This window comes from Ammospiza nelsoni, chromosome 1 (genome assembly GCF_027579445.1).
Source record: "Ammospiza nelsoni isolate bAmmNel1 chromosome 1, bAmmNel1.pri, whole genome shotgun sequence".
Taxonomy (NCBI): domain Eukaryota; kingdom Metazoa; phylum Chordata; class Aves; order Passeriformes; family Passerellidae; genus Ammospiza; species Ammospiza nelsoni.
In genome coordinates this window covers 114,188,528-114,206,507 of record NC_080633.1, presented here as the reverse complement: position 1 = coordinate 114,206,507, position 17,980 = coordinate 114,188,528, and the positions used below count along the sequence as shown (strand labels likewise).

General features: G+C 35.0%; 1 protein-coding gene across 2 annotated transcripts in view; it reads left to right on the top strand.

Annotated features, from left to right (window-relative positions):
- RB1CC1 (RB1 inducible coiled-coil 1) overlaps nt 1-17,980 on the top strand; it is a 65,843-nt gene that overhangs the window by 28,675 nt on the left and 19,188 nt on the right. For both annotated transcript variants that reach the window (XM_059486093.1, XM_059486011.1), the window contains exons 7-14: nt 756-1,191; nt 5,132-5,302; nt 7,080-7,264; nt 8,231-8,417; nt 8,499-8,580; nt 9,429-9,490; nt 10,510-10,613; nt 13,008-13,134. In XM_059486093.1, the coding sequence (XP_059342076.1) occupies nt 756-1,191; nt 5,132-5,302; nt 7,080-7,264; nt 8,231-8,417; nt 8,499-8,580; nt 9,429-9,490; nt 10,510-10,613; nt 13,008-13,134 (1,354 nt within the window). The remainder of the gene's footprint in view (nt 1-755; nt 1,192-5,131; nt 5,303-7,079; nt 7,265-8,230; nt 8,418-8,498; nt 8,581-9,428; nt 9,491-10,509; nt 10,614-13,007; nt 13,135-17,980) is intronic.

The following is a 17,980-nucleotide window of genomic DNA, read 5'->3' as shown; positions in this document are numbered from 1 at the left end:
TTTAGACATCAGCATCTTTAAATAACTATTTACACTTTTGAATTAATTGGTTTTTAACAGCTTGAACTGATATTTAGACTTACAATCTGTGTTGAAAGTATGAAGTCATAGCATAAACTTTGAGTGGATTTGTACACTTTTGAAAGGGATGGGGGTCATGTATGTAGATACATATCTGTTGTTTGTGTGTGTGTCTGTACTTGTGTCCTGCAAACTCCAGGTGTTACTTCAAAGAAAATCTTTTATATATTTGTATCCACTGTAGTATTGTGGTATTTCTATGAGTGCTTTGCTTAACAGAATATAAATGGATATTGGATCCTTAAAAAAATGTTTTTAAATATGTTTTGTCTTAAAAACAAAAGTTCAGCTTCATAGCTTTTACCAAATAGAAACTATTCAAACTCTGCAGAAGTAGTCAGACAGAGGACACTCAAAGCTCTGATAAGAAGTGTTGATATCCATGCATATGGGACACATAAGTCCCAGTTGTGCATTTAAACAAAGAAGTGGGTGTCTCTGTTTATCACTTTTTTTCATTCCGTATAAGCAAAACTTTGACTTCTTTAACTGTCCTTCCATGATGTTGATCAGTCAGCACAGCAGTTTTAAAGGGTAGTAGCAAAATAATTATGAAATCTGCTTCAATTCTAAAATGAATAACAATTCATATTGTGGGTGATTTTTAACTAAGATTTCATATCATGTTGGTTTCTAGATACTGATGGTTTTTTCTTTTCACTTTTTTAAAAAAGCTTGGGTTCTGCTGTTTCTATCATGGCCAAGATACCACTGCTGGAGTGCCTAACAAGACATAGTTACAGAGAGTGTTTAGGAAGGCTGGAGTCTTCACCTGAACATGGAGGAGCAGAAAGTGAAGAAACTGAGGATGGGAAATCTCCTGAATTGGTGCTTTATCCTGATATATCTAAAGTGAACAGTAAATCAATGTTAGCATCATTTTGCAAGTCAGTTGAACATTCAGCTTTGGAAGGCACAGATCCTGAAAATGTAAAAGATGATAAAGAATCTGGTCAAAATGCTACTGTCCAGGACAATGAAATGTCAGTAGAATTGAAAGATGATGATCAGCCTTCCTTCAATGTGTCTTTGTTAGACTGGATAAATGTTCAAGATAGACCTAATGATGTTGAATCCCTGGTCAGAAAATGTTTTGATTCCATGAGCAGGGTAAGTTAATGATTTTTTTAAAAATCAAATTGCATTGCATTGAAGGCTGCAACTTTTTTTTCCCACATGCAGGTGCTTTTGAAGTGACTGACTCATCTCTTTTGTGGCTTGTTTCTCGGATAACTTTCTGAATGAAAGCCAAAGCAGAGACTGGGGGGGATAAGTGTGGGGAAGGTGTTTTATGAGTTTGAATGTTAAGAATTTGATCTTTAGGAAGATGTATAATTTTATGAATGCTTGTTGTCTTGCTTTTTCAAATAGCCATTTCTTTTTGAAAGCCAAAAGCTTCTTGTAGCGTACAAGCAAAGTGACACTACTATTATTTCTTTGTCTTTTTTATAGAAGCTACATTTATAATAAAAAGATTTTCCTGGACCAAATTAATGTTTAGTTCAAAATAGTCAAGTCTTTATTAAAATATAAAAAAATATGTGGTTAATTGTGATAAATTTATAATTTATATCTTGAACTTCTTTATTACCTGATACAGAGTTGCTCAGAAGGGCCCAGTCAGCCAGTTTGTATTTCTGCTGCTGGAATTATACAACAGTGCTTGCTTTACTTTCAAAATTAATATTTTAATCAGTGAGCATTATAACCTTTTAAATTTTTTTTGCCTATAATTTTTCTTCTCTCTTTGCTTTCACTGTAGCTGATATTTCTTACATTGTCTAGCCTTGTTTGCATAGGTATAATATACTATTACAACACAACATAGCTGAAACAAAGAAAACATTTTCTGTTGTCTTTGACACTTTATTTCCTCTGTAAGGTAGGACTGGAAGACTGAATCAGTGATTTCTAAAACTCATTTGTTGTAAGGAACATCATGGTATGGTCAGTTCTGTGCATTGATATTTTGATTCTGTCTTAAAATTAATTGGAGAATTTGGCTTAATTTTAAGGGCTAAGATTTTAGTAGTGCAGAAAAGGCTAAGGAAAAGATTGGGCATTATAAATTTGGTTTTTTTCTTCAACAAAAACAATAATTAATTTTGTGTGCTAAAGACTTCCTATTGGCTGAAGCCTGAGACAGTTCTCCATGCTGTTTTTCAGTAAGGCTGTAAGGTGCTTTCTACTATTATAAAGCAAGAGTAACAGAACCCGCTAGATGGGTTGTGAGACAATAAATTCCATTTCTACATAATATTAACGGTACACAGATGTGTTCTAAAAGTTTTAAAAATCAGTATTGATGAGATGGATATTAAACAATTGCTTCCAAATAAATTATAGCATTCCAAAAGAAACAGAAACGCTAAGAACACTGTGGTTAAGTACATACTCTACCTTTTTTGATCAGCTTGTAGTCTTATCTGACACATATCACATGTTTTAGAGGCTCTGTCTTGTACTTGGTTTTTCTGTCCTTGTCTTATTGAAGATTAGGCAGAAATCCTTTATTTTGACTATTGTAATTGTTTTTTAACTGCAGTCAATTTTTATGGGAAAAAGTTGTGATTGAACCTGCAAAAAATGCAGTTTCTTTTTGTATTTGTGGCATAAGCAGAATTGGCAGGTAGGGAAGGTGTTTCAGTCTGAGTATTCTGGCCATCACCAGAGCAGTTGTGATTGATCAGTCCCAATTCATTTTGGTTCATGAAAATCTCCCAGAGCTTTGAAGTAATGCGTTCCCGATTCTCCATAGGAAAACATTGATTTACTTTGTTTGGATAGCAGCAAAAGCAGACAAAACATTGAATCTTTGCTTACCATTGGTTTAGAATTAGTTGAAAACAGAAGTGGCTTGCAGCTGAAAATGAAAAAAAAAATCCTAAATGAATATCTTGCAACATAATTTTTCTTTTAATATTCATTTGTGGTGACACTTTAATATAAAAAAAAATAGAATAATAGAATAAAATGGCACTAGCTTTTTAAAATTGTTTTGCTGTTTTGCCTGCATTCTCCCCGTGCCCTTTCCTTCTTAGAAATATGAGCCATACAAATGGTTTGTAATTGCAATTCTTATTTCAAAAACCGAATTCAGGTAAGATTTTCCTGAAAGCTTAAAGCACAAGAGTAAGAGGTAGTCTTGACATAATTGGTGTGTTGCACAGAGTGCTGCTAAGTTTCTGATGCTTCTAGCCTATAAATGTTTCTACGAAATGGCACTTCTACTTCTTGGCTGCAGTAAAAGCACTGGGTAAGTAGGAGCTAACCAGATGTTTTTGTTAAGTGCTGTTATAGCCTCTTAAGTAAGAGGCTAGAAATGGAAGTTACTTTAAAGTGATGAAAAGAGCAGTATTATCTGCCAGTGAAAGTAGAGATGGATGCTTCAGGTGCAGTTAGGGTAAAGATGGGATAAAAAGAGTGGATGGAAGAAATAGGTAAGAAAAGAATGAGAGGAATAGCCACTCTTTGTAAAAAGAGATAACACAGCATAAGTTTAAGAACATAAAAAGAAAAAAAAAACCCACTATATTGTTCTTTAGTATTTTGTTTTTTAAGAAACTTCTCTGGATTCTGCAGTGGACTAATTCAGGATGTCTTAGGGAGTAATCTTGGATAGGATGGCAGTGAAGATGATCCTGTAAAATCAATCTGGTTAAATACTTCTGTTACTGTTTCTTGACGATGGACAAGTGACTTGAGAAAAGACTAAGATTCAGAAGACATTGCATATGAAAAATTAACCTTTGATTGCAGAGAGTTTGCATGTATTTTGTCACATTAATAACAGCACTTGGTGTTTATTCTAAGGAGTTCTGGGCTATTACTAGGTTTTGGTACTTTGCCATGAAGTTCTTGGTTGGCTGTTTTGGTTTTTTGTTTGTTTCTTTGTTTGTTTGAAGTGAATGGAAGACCTATTCCTTATAGTCGCTCCTTAATTTTTAATGTTTTTCCTCTCCAGATTGCTCTCTCTAGCCCCTCCAGAAGGTTGTTTCCAGGATGAAGTGTTGTGTGTGAAAACTTTAGTTAAATAGTTGATTGAGGGGGAAATACACTTTTACTTATGCTACTGAGTCAAATAATTGCTTTTTTTTGAGGGTGGGGTTCATTTGTATGCTCTGTAAGTGGCATAAAGCCTGCATGTTGATGAAAGAAACCAGTGCTGTAACAGCCAGTGTGACCTCACAAATGGCATCCTTTTCACTAGATTCTCATGTAAGAGATAGCATACCATAACCATTTTGGATAAATTTGGGCAAATTTGTTCATCTTCTGCTATCACCTAATGGTTTTAACTATATTCTTAACTAATGTATTTCAGGTTTACACTAAACTCTGACCTTCATAGGAAGCAGCAATTGCCTATGTTGTTTCTAGAACTGTTATTTTAATTCACTACTCTTACAGTGAAGTGTAAAGAGTCACCCTTAAAATATGTAGATATTGGTAGACTCTTAATGTTTCCAATACTTCTTTTTTTTTCTCAGATATTATGAAACAACTTCAAAAACATGTTTCTGTTCGGAAAAAAACCTCTAGCTAAAAGTATGACAAATATGCTCTTTTTCCATTAGGTCTTTTCCAGTTGCTTAGAAATTATCTGCTTTAAGTAGTCAATTAAAACACTCATTTAGTGGGAAAAGATTTGCAGTTCTTGCAGCTTTTTCTGACTACCCTCTCTTTCATTTTCCATTGAGCCACAGTCATGATGGGTTTTCATTGTAGCTGTGTAGAGTCTGTCACAGGTCAGACTGTCCATTAGCTACAAAGTGCCTCTTCCATCTGCACCTCACCTTGTCCCAGTGTTCCTTCTCTTTATAAGGATCCACATTGCTCTGATGGTCTGGTTGGAATACTTCAGAAAAATTCATGCTGTGATACAGAATCCACATACTCATTTACTCAGAATTCTGAAACAGATGATAGATGTAGTCATACATTTGATTAAAAAAATTAAAAAGGAAAATATTTGAGGTTAAAAAAACCTCATTTGGCTAACTTAAATCACCTTTCAGTGTGTCAAATACTAATAAATTTCTTTTTTTAGCTTGATCCAAGGATCATCCAACCCTTTCTGGCAGAATGTCACCAAACTATCACCAAACTAGATAATCAGAACATGAAGGCTATTAAAGGTCTTGAGGATAGACTCTATGCATTGGACCAGATGATAGCAAGCTGCAGCAGACTGGTGAATGAACAAAAGGAACTTGCTCAGGTAATATACAGTTGTGTGTGCAGCATGGAAAGATGTTGGGCTTTTCATATGTGTATGATGTTAAAGTTACAATGAACCAGTTGCATGTCTTTCTGCAGGGTAGTTTTCAACATATCACACAGGGTAAATATGGTGCTATTTCATTATAATGACATTTAAATATTAGCAATTTTTACATCTTGTCATGTTTTTGTGTGGTCTAAAGCTACAGCTAGAAAATCAGAACTTCAGTTAGAGATAGGTGTTAAGTGTTAAGTAGATCAGTTTTATTTTTGAAAGGAGGTATTGAATCCTTGGTAATTTATCACTCAATCATACAGGATCAGGGAATAGGTTGATTGTTGATCATCAGTGTTATAGTAAGAAAAAGTAGTATGCCTTCACTGGACAGTGTCATTTTAAGTGATAAGAAATTTAGTTAAATACTAAATATAAAATATGTAGCTCCTATTTTTAATGAACACTTCAGTATCATATGAAAGTTATTTTATTAAATTGAGTTCCTGTAAAAAGCTTGTTGTCTTGATAATTAGGATTGTTCTTTAATGTCTTGTTTGCTACTGAAAGTAAATAAAAGTCTATTTGGCAATACATGATGATGTTCAGATTTTCACCATGACCTTGTAGTTGACTCTGAAAAAAGGCATGAGTTTCTTACTCCTGCTTACACACTGATATATTATTGGTAGGGATAAATGAACAATCTTGCCTCTCTATTTTGAGGGAGCTTAGAGGCCTCTTTTGAGGAGGGCAGTGCTGAGCTGAAAATTGTGTAGGACCATGCTCCCTGTTGCCTCTTTGGTCTGGTATATGAAGGTGGATACAACCAGTGCTTCTGGCAGCATTGTTTAAAAGTGGAGCCTCTCTCCCAGTAAATTCAATGAGTAAGTTTAGAAGCAAATGCTGAATCTCAGTCTTGTGGAATTTATATTGTAGGCCAGTACTAAACTCAAGTAAATTTAGCATGATGGCTAAGCTAGTCTTCCCATCCCTATGCTTGGTTGCCCTTTATTGTGAGTGGTGCTTTTAGCTATTTTTTGCTTCTTCACTTGGATGAAGAGCCTGCCTCAAGTTTGAATCCCACTTTGGAGTAAGAAGCGTTACAGTCAGCTGGAAAGAGACTTTGTCACCTTGTTTAAATGCTACTGTAAATTTAGAATTTGTACCTTTTCAAGACTTGGCAGAGACTTCAGCTTTCAAACCTTCTTCCTTGACATTTGCTTTTATAAATTGTCTATTCCTTTACTTATGATGTAAGTGTACAGTTTGCATGCAGATAAGATGTGTTGTGCTTGATTTTGGCTCTTGAGAAGAATTAGTTTCATGTGGGAATTTCTTTATGCAAGAAATAGAAATTCTTTAGCCCACGGTAGTATTGAACATGCTCCAAGTTGATGTTTAATCTTTCAAATGCCAGAAGTGGGAGGAAGGTTGTTAGCAGAAGTTAGAATGATGGTTGATCCCCTCCATCCTAGTAGCTATGTTTCTGCTGATTAAGTTTTGTGGTCTTTCACTGGTGTTGGTTAGTTATGTGAAGTTCTGTTAGGGTTGTGTTGGTAGCTGTTTGGTAGGGGAATACGGAACAAAATTGATTGGACTGGATTATAGAACTGAAAGAAAGCAGCTCTGACACTTGCTTTATGTATCATTCTGTTATACTTCTCAATGGTTACAGTAAGTTTGTTAAAATTCTTGGATTCTTTGTTCTCAAAGATGTATCACTTTCACAAATCTTGATTGTCACAAAGCTTGTGTAACAATGTCTCTCTTCCTCTAGGGATTTTTGGCTAATCAGAAGAGAGCTGAGAACTTGAAAGATCCTTCTGTGCTGCCTGATTTGTGTTTGAGTCATGCAAATCAGCTGATGATTATGTTAACTAATCACAGAAAACTGTTAGATATTAAACAGAAATGTACCACTGCCAAACAGGAGCTTGCAAATAATCTGCAAGTCAGACTGAAGTAAGTTAAAACTTCTCAACTTTATAGTACTTCCACTTGCAGCAAGTCAGTTTAAGGAATGTGTGTCTGAAAGAAATCATTACTATGAAAAGGTCAAGAGTGCAAATCTTGTAGTGTCTCTGTTAGTATGTATTCCTAATTGTTTTCTGTTAGTATATATTCCTGATTGCTTGATGTTGACTTGTTTGTATTTGTTGTTTCACTTTTGCTTCAGTTCTGTCAGTAAAAGCAATTCTATGTTTTTTGTTACTTGTGGCATATACTTCCACCTTAAGTCTTTTCTGGTGGCAAAGTTGCTGTAATATTTCTCCTCAAGCACACCAGTTGATCACCTTTCCAATAGTTATCCTGTGGTTTAGTTATATTGATGTCTGTGCTTGAAATTTTTGTATTTATTATATGATTAAAGGAATTGAAGATGGGGTTACAAAATGTGAGAATTTGTTACAGTGGCTGTTGCTTGTAGTGCGTGAGTACATTGTGTGGACTTCCCAAAGAGTGTTATGTTCTTATTTCTTTGATAGCATTCTAATCTTTAATACCTTTTGCTAAAGCTTTTCAGTAAGTATTTTTAAGATCTATAAACAAGAAGTAGTCTCTTTTTTTTTTTGCCCAGGATGTATCAGCGGTTTTTAATTCTACTGGAGAAAGTTGCATTAGTACTACTCCTAAAGTTATTTATGCTAATAACTTGAATGTCTTACCAAGACATTCAAAAACAATGACTTAACTCAAATGGTGGTAGATATATGTTTTAGGTGTCTGGATATTCTGTGTGAGAAATTAATAGGACACTGCAAGGTGACTACTGAATTCTGTACAGCTTGGTACTGTTGTTAGCCTGTTGTTGTCCCATGTGAAATGATGACATTGTTTATTTCATCCAGACATGTTGCTCATCTAATTTAAATGAAAAAAAAAAAATTGGCAAGATGTGATCTTCTAAAGTGTAATCTACTTTTGTAGGTGGTGTTGTTTTGTAATGCTTCATGCTGACCAAGATGGAGAGAAACTACAAGCACTGCTTCGTCTTGTAACAGAGCTCCTAGAAAGGGTCAAAGTTGTGGAGGCTCTCAGCACTGTTCCTCAGATGTACTGTTTAGCTGTTGTTGAAGTTGTGAGGAGAAAAATGTTCATAAAACACTACAGGGAGGTAAGTGAATAAAACTTTGAGACCAAACCTTTATATCAGCATATAAATTAACAAGTAACTATGTATTTTCCCCTTTCACAGTGGGCAGGTGCTTTAATAAAAGATGGGAAACATCTATATGAAGCTGAAAAGGCAAAAAGGGAATCTTTTGGTAAACTCTTTAGTAAGTACTTTCTCTTCGGTGAAGTTGAATTGTGTTAAAGTATGTCTCTTGTCTTTGTAGTTAAAATAATTTTCATCATATTCTTATTTCAAGACTTGAACATTTTCTTTTATTTAAATAGGAAGTGCATGCTGGTCATATTATTAAAAGAAAATATTTTTCCATTGATCAAATCAATTAACTAGTTCATAGAGATTAATCGAAAATAATGTGAAAGTTGTAAAATTATTATAAAAGATATGGTTTCTCATTATCACACTTAAATGCAGTTTGTGCTTAAACATGCCTTGTGAGCTTTTATGAGCCTTATTGTTCTTTTAAATAACACTTCTAAAACCATTACTGAATATTTGGGTACTGCTATGACTTTCTCTGTACTACTCCAGGAAAATCCAAAAACTAAGGCCCATGTCTAATGACCTTCACCATAAGTTTTAGGAACATAATTAAAAATAAAGATTCTACACAAAGAGTTTTGATTACTTTTTCTGCAAAGTCTGCCACTTGTGTTCTGAATAAACAGCTAAAATAAGAAAATCTAATGAAAGTTTATAAATTTTTTTTGGAAAGGAAATGAGGAAGATTACAGTGAAAATTTCAAAAATAAGTTAAGGCTTTTGCCTATGTGTACATTAAGCAAAAAGAGACTTCTGTGAAGGGAGTTCTGCTTGAATGGTGGGTTTTGTGTGATGTTCTGTGGTTGTTTGCGGTTTTATGTGGACATCAATATAAGTAGTAATGCTTCCAAATGTAGGTGAGCTACTAAACTGCAATAACTTCAGTTGATTTCTCTTGAGATGTTGCACTTCTTCCTTTAAATGAGTTATTTGTTTGGGTTTTTTCTTCAGGGAAGTCTTTTCTAAGGAATCGTTTGTTTAGAGGACTTGACTCCTGGCCTCCATCCTTTTGTGTATGTATTCATATTTTTGGGTTTATTTCATTTCTAAATGGTTTTATAAATTAAAAACCTGGGCTTTTCATTGAAGCTATATGCCCTTTGCATTGCTGTGACACATGAAGAAACTGGGAGCTAGTGTTCTCTGCCATTTCAAGTGACCTATATTAACATTGGCTTGTAACTTGCAGTGCAGTGGGAGAGGAAATGTCAGCTCTCCTTTTTAGTAGTGCAGTCCTTTTTTAGTCTGTGATATTGAAAAAAAATTAATCGTAATGATCAGAAAAAAGAAGCCAGGAGGAATAATTTGATTATCTAATTGTCTTGTGAATAATAGAGCAATAAAATTAATTGGATGGTAAAAGCAAGTAAAAGTTTTCCATGTAATCAGTGGATGAGTGGAAAAGCATTTTTGCCTCCTCATTAGCTGATAACATGAGGGCACTGTAATTAAGTATTGCCTGTTAGCTTTGATTTCATACAGCTTGGTTAATTGAAGTAAGCTAACTCCTTGATTCTAATGTTGCCATCTCACTTTGCCTTTTTAACCTTTTCAGCTTCTCCTTTTCAGCCTTTTTTGTAATTTAAAGGATACTTGGGAAATAAGAATTTTACTCACTTCAGTATCTCAAATACCAAACTGAATTAATATTTGTATGTGTAGCAGCACAATAAATAAAGCTTCAGTGCCATTTCATATCCCTTAACTTCTAAACACATCTATAGTGTTTATGAAGCTTGGTAATAGGGAGGAATTTGGACTAGATGCTCATTGTAGATCCCTTCCAGCTGGAATACTCTATTCTACTGCAGCCCAAGTACTATGCATAATTAATCATTACAAGTGTAAGGAGTGTTTTTTAGGGGCAAAGGACCAGACATGATTTCTTAAAAATTAAAATCTTTTTAAGATTTTTAAGAGGAAGAGATCAGTTTACTGCTGACTTTTCCGTGTTATTTATTAAGCTCTTCTTGATCCTTCTTTAGTCATCTGATACTTTACAGCAGTGTGTAAATTAATATCTTCTTTACAGACACGAAAACCTCGCAGATTTGACAGTGAGCTTCCAGATATCTCGTTGAGTGACTTGCAGTTTTTGCAGTCTTTCTGTCCTTCAGAAGTACAGCCATTACTCAGGTAAGGCACCTCTTTACACTTTGTGTGTTACAGAAATAGGTTTCCTGGGGGTCCTATCCTCATCAGTTTTCCACCCCCTTAGGTCATTTTCCATAAAAAACAAGCAAGGATTTTCTGATCTTATTACCATTCTTAAGCAATGATCTTCACTGACTTAATGCAGATACATATGTATTCAAGTTCTGATGGTTTGAACATATCTATTCTGTATTGAGATGTAAAGGATTTTAGGTGTTCCTTTGATCTGCCTAAAGCTAAAGACCAAAAAAATTGCTATCAGTTTTAAACTGAAATAAACTCATAACTATGTTTTGTCAGATCAGAATGAGATTTGATACTTTTTTCTTTGTGTGGTATTCTGTAGGAAATAAAATAAATGTCTTTAGCTCAGCATGAGATCATAGAGATCTCCTATATTCAATTACTACTTTTTCTCCAATTTTATTAGACTGAATTTGCTAAAAAGTGTATTTTCTTAAGTGCCTCTGCTGTCAATGGAAATCCATCATTTTGAGTAGAAGCTCTATTTCTATGTTTTTTACTTCCCAACAGTGAGGCAGACATGCATATGTAGACAGGAAAGGTACTGGTTTGTCTCAAAAGCAGTTTATGGGATTAGTTCCTTATCTAGAACTTGGAGATATCTTAGTGAAAAAGATGACTGCTAGTGTGAGCTTCCAAACTCAGAGCAGTCAAGGTGGAGAAATGCCAACCAAGATAACGGGCCAGAAATGGGTAACAGCAAGTTGTGTGTAAGGTCCTGCCTAGGAGGAGAGCTATCAGTATGACCACATTCAGATCATCATCCTCTTCCTAAAAGAGATCTGCAGTTAGAGATTTGAGATTTGCTGTGATTCCTCTTTTTTAGTTTTTTATTTGTTTGTTTGTTTTGGATTTTTTTAGCCCCAAGGCCACAGTCCCACAAAACTGGGATTGCATTTACAAGGGTAAATGCAAGAGGAGGATGCTTCACTGCCATTTGTCAGGTCCACCAACAGTGTCAACCTAATACCTGTTATTGGTGCATAAGGCAGGAGCTGGATTCACTGCCTTTGTTCACCTGTCTTTTGGACTGGCATTCTTTTTGATTTAGAATTCCTGGCTATCTGTAGGGTAGCGTTGGTGGAGTTAGCGAATGTAGTGAGCTTAGTCACCATCATAGTGGATTTGCCATAAGTAATTTTATAGCTGATGTACCCTTTTAATTTATCGTGTTCTGCTCCTTGGGTTGCTCCTCATCAATTTTGTGGGGAAAAAAGTGCAAATATAGGATCTTATTCCTAATGTTTACCTGATTTTTTTAATCTGCAAGAATTTTACAATCTTCCTGGAAGTTTATACTGAGTTCAGGAAGAATTTTGCCCTGCTATTGTCAGAAAAGCAATCACTGACTTAAGACGTGTCATTTGGTTTGAATTGTAGTGACATAGCTTTCCACTTGATGGCAATAGAGGTGGGATTATGTCATTCCTCCTGGTTTCTGGGCTCATGGTTGCATTTGGTGAAAAATATAGAGGATAGTGTTGAGCTTTAAACTTATGTGGGTAAAAGCTGTCACACACCTTGGGTCGATGCTGATCTTCAGAAGAAACTTGAGAGCAGTACTTTATTTGGTGTTTTCATTTTACATGTAAAGAGTAAGCAATAAGCAAAACTGAGACCCAGCACAAAGTCTTTTTCTATCAGCACTGAACCTCTCAGCAGCATAATTAAAATGATGTTTTAATTTACTTACAGTGCTTCTGTCTTCTGAAATTGTGTTTGAGCAATGATTGAAATCTTAATTCTGCAAAAATACACTTAATGCCACTTGCCCTATATATTGAATAGAGAATGCAGAATACATTGAAGTGTAATCTGCTTTTACTATATTGTTAGTCTAGATGAACTGTTGCTTCATATTTTCAGCTTATCTTGCCACACTTGAAATGTGATCAGGATGCATTAATCAGTTGTTTAATTTTAGGTTACCTGTCATGAAAATAAAACAGTAGAGAATTAATTGCTTGTTCAGAGGAAGAGCTGGATTGGAGAGCATCCAACTGGAGACAAAATATAGTCATTTGCAAACACAAGTGCTTCAATTAGATATCTAATCACATCTGTTACTGTCATTGGAACTCTAGGTACTACTGGCAAATGCTTTCCTTGGGAGGAAAGACTGGAATTACTTGGTCATTACTGTGTTTATTGTTATGGACTCCTTAAAAGTGCCTAAGTTTTAAATTTTAAACAAAAATACCAGGGAGTCTTCATAGACTTTTTTTTTCATATAAAATAGATGAAATTAAGAAAATACAGACCTTATAGAGAGGCAAGCTTAGTATTGTTGAAATATACACATAATAATTTAGTAAACAGTGTGGAAAAAAGTAATCCTGTACTGTTTTTAAGGGTTCCCATACTTTGTGACTTTGAACCTCTTCACCAGCATGTACGTGCTCTACATAACCTGGTCAAGGCAGCACAGAGTTTGGATGAAATGTCACAAACTATTACAGACCTGCTGAATGAGCAAAAGGTATTTTTGCTTTTCTTTATCAATAAAAAAGAGAATATTAAATTTAATACAGTAGAATATTTTCGTAACATTGTTTTATCAAACACTTTACAATGCATCTTTTTTCTTGATGTGAAGATTAACTGCATAAGTTTTCTTTCTAATCATGAAGTAGTAAATATTCTGAGAATATTTTATAGATGTTTGTATTCCACAGAAGTTGTAGGGGTAGAGTTGCTCTGTTTACATTTTTGTTTTCTGTCACTTTCAAATCTTCTGTCTGCAGAATGCATTGCTTTAGTTTGTATTCAGTGAATTTGTTACTTCTCTGGATTTCTGCGTTGTTTCTTCTTCTAACTCCTTTTGGCACAAGCAGTTAAGGAGATTTTAGGACTTTGGTTGGCTGTTGTGCAGTCTTTCTCTTTGAGTGCAGAAGGAACAGATGGGAAAAAAGATCCCTTCCTAGTTTCGCTCTGCCTGTCAAGCGGATTCCTTCCCCTAGAAACTGTGTTTCTGCCAATCACTTCTGCTTCTGTGCATGCAGCCTCTAAATTCCATAGTACACCCAATAGGTTCCTTTTAGCTTCTGACTGTGGCCTTTCTCAGGGAAACACTGGGTGAATTTAGCAATGCTTAAGATTTTTTTTGTGAAGTTAACTGCTTCAAACTGGGTTTCTTTTGCTGTAGAAAATCAGTAAGTTTTTCCAGGGTCTGTGTTATTGTCTGCATTGTAAATTCTTGTATGCACTTGGCTGACTGGGAAGCATCTTATATAACAGATAAAGCTATGGTCATGTTTAATTTTGAATAACAATTTCCTGCTTAAACCAAGTGACATGAAGTTCTCTGGGATTTGAACAGGATATTTATTGAAAGTCTTTTATTTATGTAAAATATGAAATCTGGGCTGCTTTTTGGTCTGTAGTATTGAAAAGGTGTATTACTTAAATATTATTTCCCAGCTATTTTCTCTTTTTATGAAGATTGTTTTTCAAATGAACAGCCATTAAGAATAAGGCTATTAGGGCCTGAACACTGTGACAGACATTGAAATTGCTGGAAGTGAAATTCTGTGAAATTTTGGTGTTTTCTGAACATGCCCTTACAACAGACCTTGCTCTAGAATATAGGCATTCACTCCCAATATGGAGTCCCAAATCCTGAAATTTATCTCATAAGAAATTAGGATAGTAACAGTTGTTCTAATAAATTAATTTTTTCACAAAGACTTGCAGTGTCAGAAGAATGTGAAATTTAGGTTTTAATTCAAAATATACACAAATACATTAGAAAGATAAGCAGGAAATATACCTGAATTTGTGAAGTTTATAATTTCCCCTTCTTTCTTCAGACTTACTTATCTGAAAAAAAATTCTAAGTATCTGGCTGTACTGAAAAAAGTGTTTGCCAAATCAGGAAAATACACTCTCTTATTTTGCTTTTGTTTGACTAATTTGGATTCTTCAGTCACACAGAAATTTCAGGTGCTTAGACAGATTTGGATAATTGTCTCTTTCCTTGGAACAAATTGCATTGCACAATCAGAGCTGGACCATTCATGATGTCAGCTTGAAAATGCCCATCTCTGTGTGTCATTTCAGTGATTCATTTGAACTCTTTTTGGAATTGAAGCAAACAGATTTGTCAGAGATTTTTTTTACTTTTCAAATGTTCTTTTTTGCTACTTGATGAAAGACACAAGGTCTTTCTCTGTGTTGGTTTGCTCTGCAGCTAATATAGAAGTGTTTTTTTAAATTATACTACTTTTGCCTGTGTAGAATTACTGAAGTAATTTTTAAAATGCTCCTTTTTATATCTTCAATATTGCTGAGAATTCACACTAAATAATTAGAAGACTAAATAAACATTTGATAATTGTCATGAAGATACCTACATCTTCAAGCATCCACTTTTTCTGGTGGTGAACTGTCCCAGCTTGGTGCAGAGTTGGCTGTGCAGGTGTTGAATGCTGCCCATATTATTATTCTCATACTCTACAAAAGAGACACTGGCATTTCCCTTTCCATACTAGTGGCAGCAGAAGCTTTGTTCTTCAGATTTGACTGGGATACTTTCCCTGGCTTGTTGGTAGTACAGCAGTTTAATTCTGTCTGGATCAAGTGGAAGTTCATCCTACTGCATCAGCCACAGCAACTGTTCTTTGATAGTTGCTTTAGGCAGGAGGGAAATGTTGTGGCTGCAGACAAGGGAATAAAGAGCAAGTCAGAGGAGATTGAATTACTTACTGGGGGTGTTGAGAGTATTTCTTTTCAAGTGTCTCCATAGCTCTTATTATTTCAGTTTTCAAGTTCATAGAACATCAATGATAATTTTTTACTTTAGTATTACATCGGAGTAGTTAAATGACATTTTTGTGGATATTTGTTTAATTTGTTAATACTTTGAAATCTGTTTTCATTTTTAAGACCTTCTGCTTGTTCTTTGTAATTTAATAGCCTCAAAGATGTTGCTGTGCCCTCTTATTTCCATAATACAAAGTTTAAGCAGGTCAGCAGTTGGGTTAAAGGTGTCCAGGAAAAGCTAAGGTGCCCATGGGTAAGGTGATTAAGGTGTCTTCTCGGTGATTAGTAGGTAATTAACATATGCAGTCCTTTGGTATTAAAAGTTTTTGTTATAAGGGAAGCTGGCTTTTCAAATCAGATCATAAATGTACCATTTCTTCTAGTTGAGTTTGGAATTTAAACACTGCTTGTAATCTTCCTGAGAATTGGAGCATCCCTGGTTATTTTTTTTTTGTAGTAACATAATTAGAGCAAGGCACGTAGTCTTGCAATGCCTGAGAACTTGGAAATTAATTCTGGTTTTCTATCTCTATTTTTTTGTTGTTTGCTCTTGACTCCTCTTCCTTTGTCATTACAAAAATTAGTCTATGACATGTGCATACATTGCTGCCTGTAGATTGTAAACAGAGTAGATGGCAGGCTCAGGCTCCTCAGTAAATAAAGTCTTCATAGAGTTTCAGATACTCCAAATGTGAGGTTTAACTCTTCTCTAAGCAGTAATCTGGTGCTCTTACTCGACTCCCAACTCACCAAAGCCACTGCTGAGGCATGTAGTGTGCTACAGACCCAGGTCATGAGGAAACAGAGTTCATCATTGCTCCACAGAGTGACTATTTTTTTTCTTCTTTATGCTAAGTCCTTACTCTTTATCTTCTAGGATGATTCTGCAGGGTTGCCAAAAGCAGATACTATCATTCCTTTGCATGTGGGTTTCTGTAAGACTTTCCCATATTCAAAGTCTTTGAATTGCTTTTTTTAGTGTGTGGTTGATACCTGTGATGATAGTTTTTGTTACTGTTTCTGGTATATTAATGGTAGATATTTGTCACCTAAAGTATGCTTTGAACCTAGATTAATGAGCATACACAGTACCCTTCAACATATATTATTGTAAGTTTTCTTAGATAAACAACAAGCTGAAATGAAGTCCAAGGGAAATGCCTAAACATGGGCTAACAGAATAATTCAAAAAGGAGCATTTCCTTTTCATTTTTTTTTTGTCTCATGTCCTGTTCACTTTTTGTAAATACAGTATTCTGTATGCAGTGATCACAAGGATTTTTTACAATGTATTTAAAAATCATTGTATGATTTAGATTCATAAAGATGCAAAGCTAAGAGAGCTGAGGTGCAAATTCAACTCTGCTAAATAGATGAGCATTGAAACTGCAAATAGATTCTTCTTAAATCACAGCTGAGAATTGTTAAACATGCTATATCTCCTTTAAGGAATATTTCCTTGGTGCAGAGGAGGGTAAGGTCCCTTTTTGAGTAACAATCATTTGTACAAGATAGAAACAGCAAAAAATGGCTATTTATACAACAGCAGATCAATGTCTGTCACTTTCTGGGATTTTTGCTGTTGCTGAACATGTATTGCTGAGCTCCACTAACTGTTGCCAGTCAAGTAGCTGAATTCAGTGGATGGCAGAGGTTTTTCAGTAATAGCTAACATAGTAAATAACACCAGACGTGCATTCTAATTGCATTGAGGCAGTGTAGATGGTTTGGGAAAGAGGCATGAGCAAGATCACAATTATCAGCTGGAGGCAGTGTTGGAGTGTTGAAGAGCACCCCCAGATTTCCAGCACTTTGAGACTGAACATTTTATGGGAATTTTCTGCTAGAAAAATTCCCATGAGTTTTTCTTCAGGAACTATTTCTTTTCAAGGTTGTTACATTTCTTAAATGAATAAAATCAAGCAAGTTCTTAGTGATGAAGGATGGAAGAGCAAGGAGGTAATAGTTGAGCTATGGTGTTACAGAGAATGCATCTGGGATCTTCCAGAGCACTGATATGTTCAGAAAGCTTTGCATCTCTTCCAGTTTGTGATCCTGATGATCCTGTGCATACCCCTCAATTGTGTGTCACACTACTTGCCATATGTATTTTAACTGTGTGTGTTTCACTATAATTTTCCTAGGAAAAATGGCTTCTCTATCCATCCTATTACAGACTTTTTCAGGAATGTGTCCTTGGTGGATACTGAGGCTGTACATTGCTTTTTGGCTTACACTGGAAAGTGTTCTGCACTTGCTGAAGCTGAAGTTTTATATTTTTTTCTTAAGAATCTATAGATGTATCGTTGGCTTTAGGGCTTCCATATTCCATGTTGTGTATAATAGTTAATAGCATAAAGGAGTTTTTAATTACAATATTGGCAATAATAGAATAAAAATATTTTACTAATGAAATTATTAGGAAAACTGAAATACGTAGGCTGTAAAGAACCAGTGCCTATTTCTGACTGGTAAGATACAGTTGACCATGCTCTACATAGGACTTTGGGGTAGGTGAACATTTAGTATTTATGTGTTTACAAATGATGCTTTTCTGAAACTTA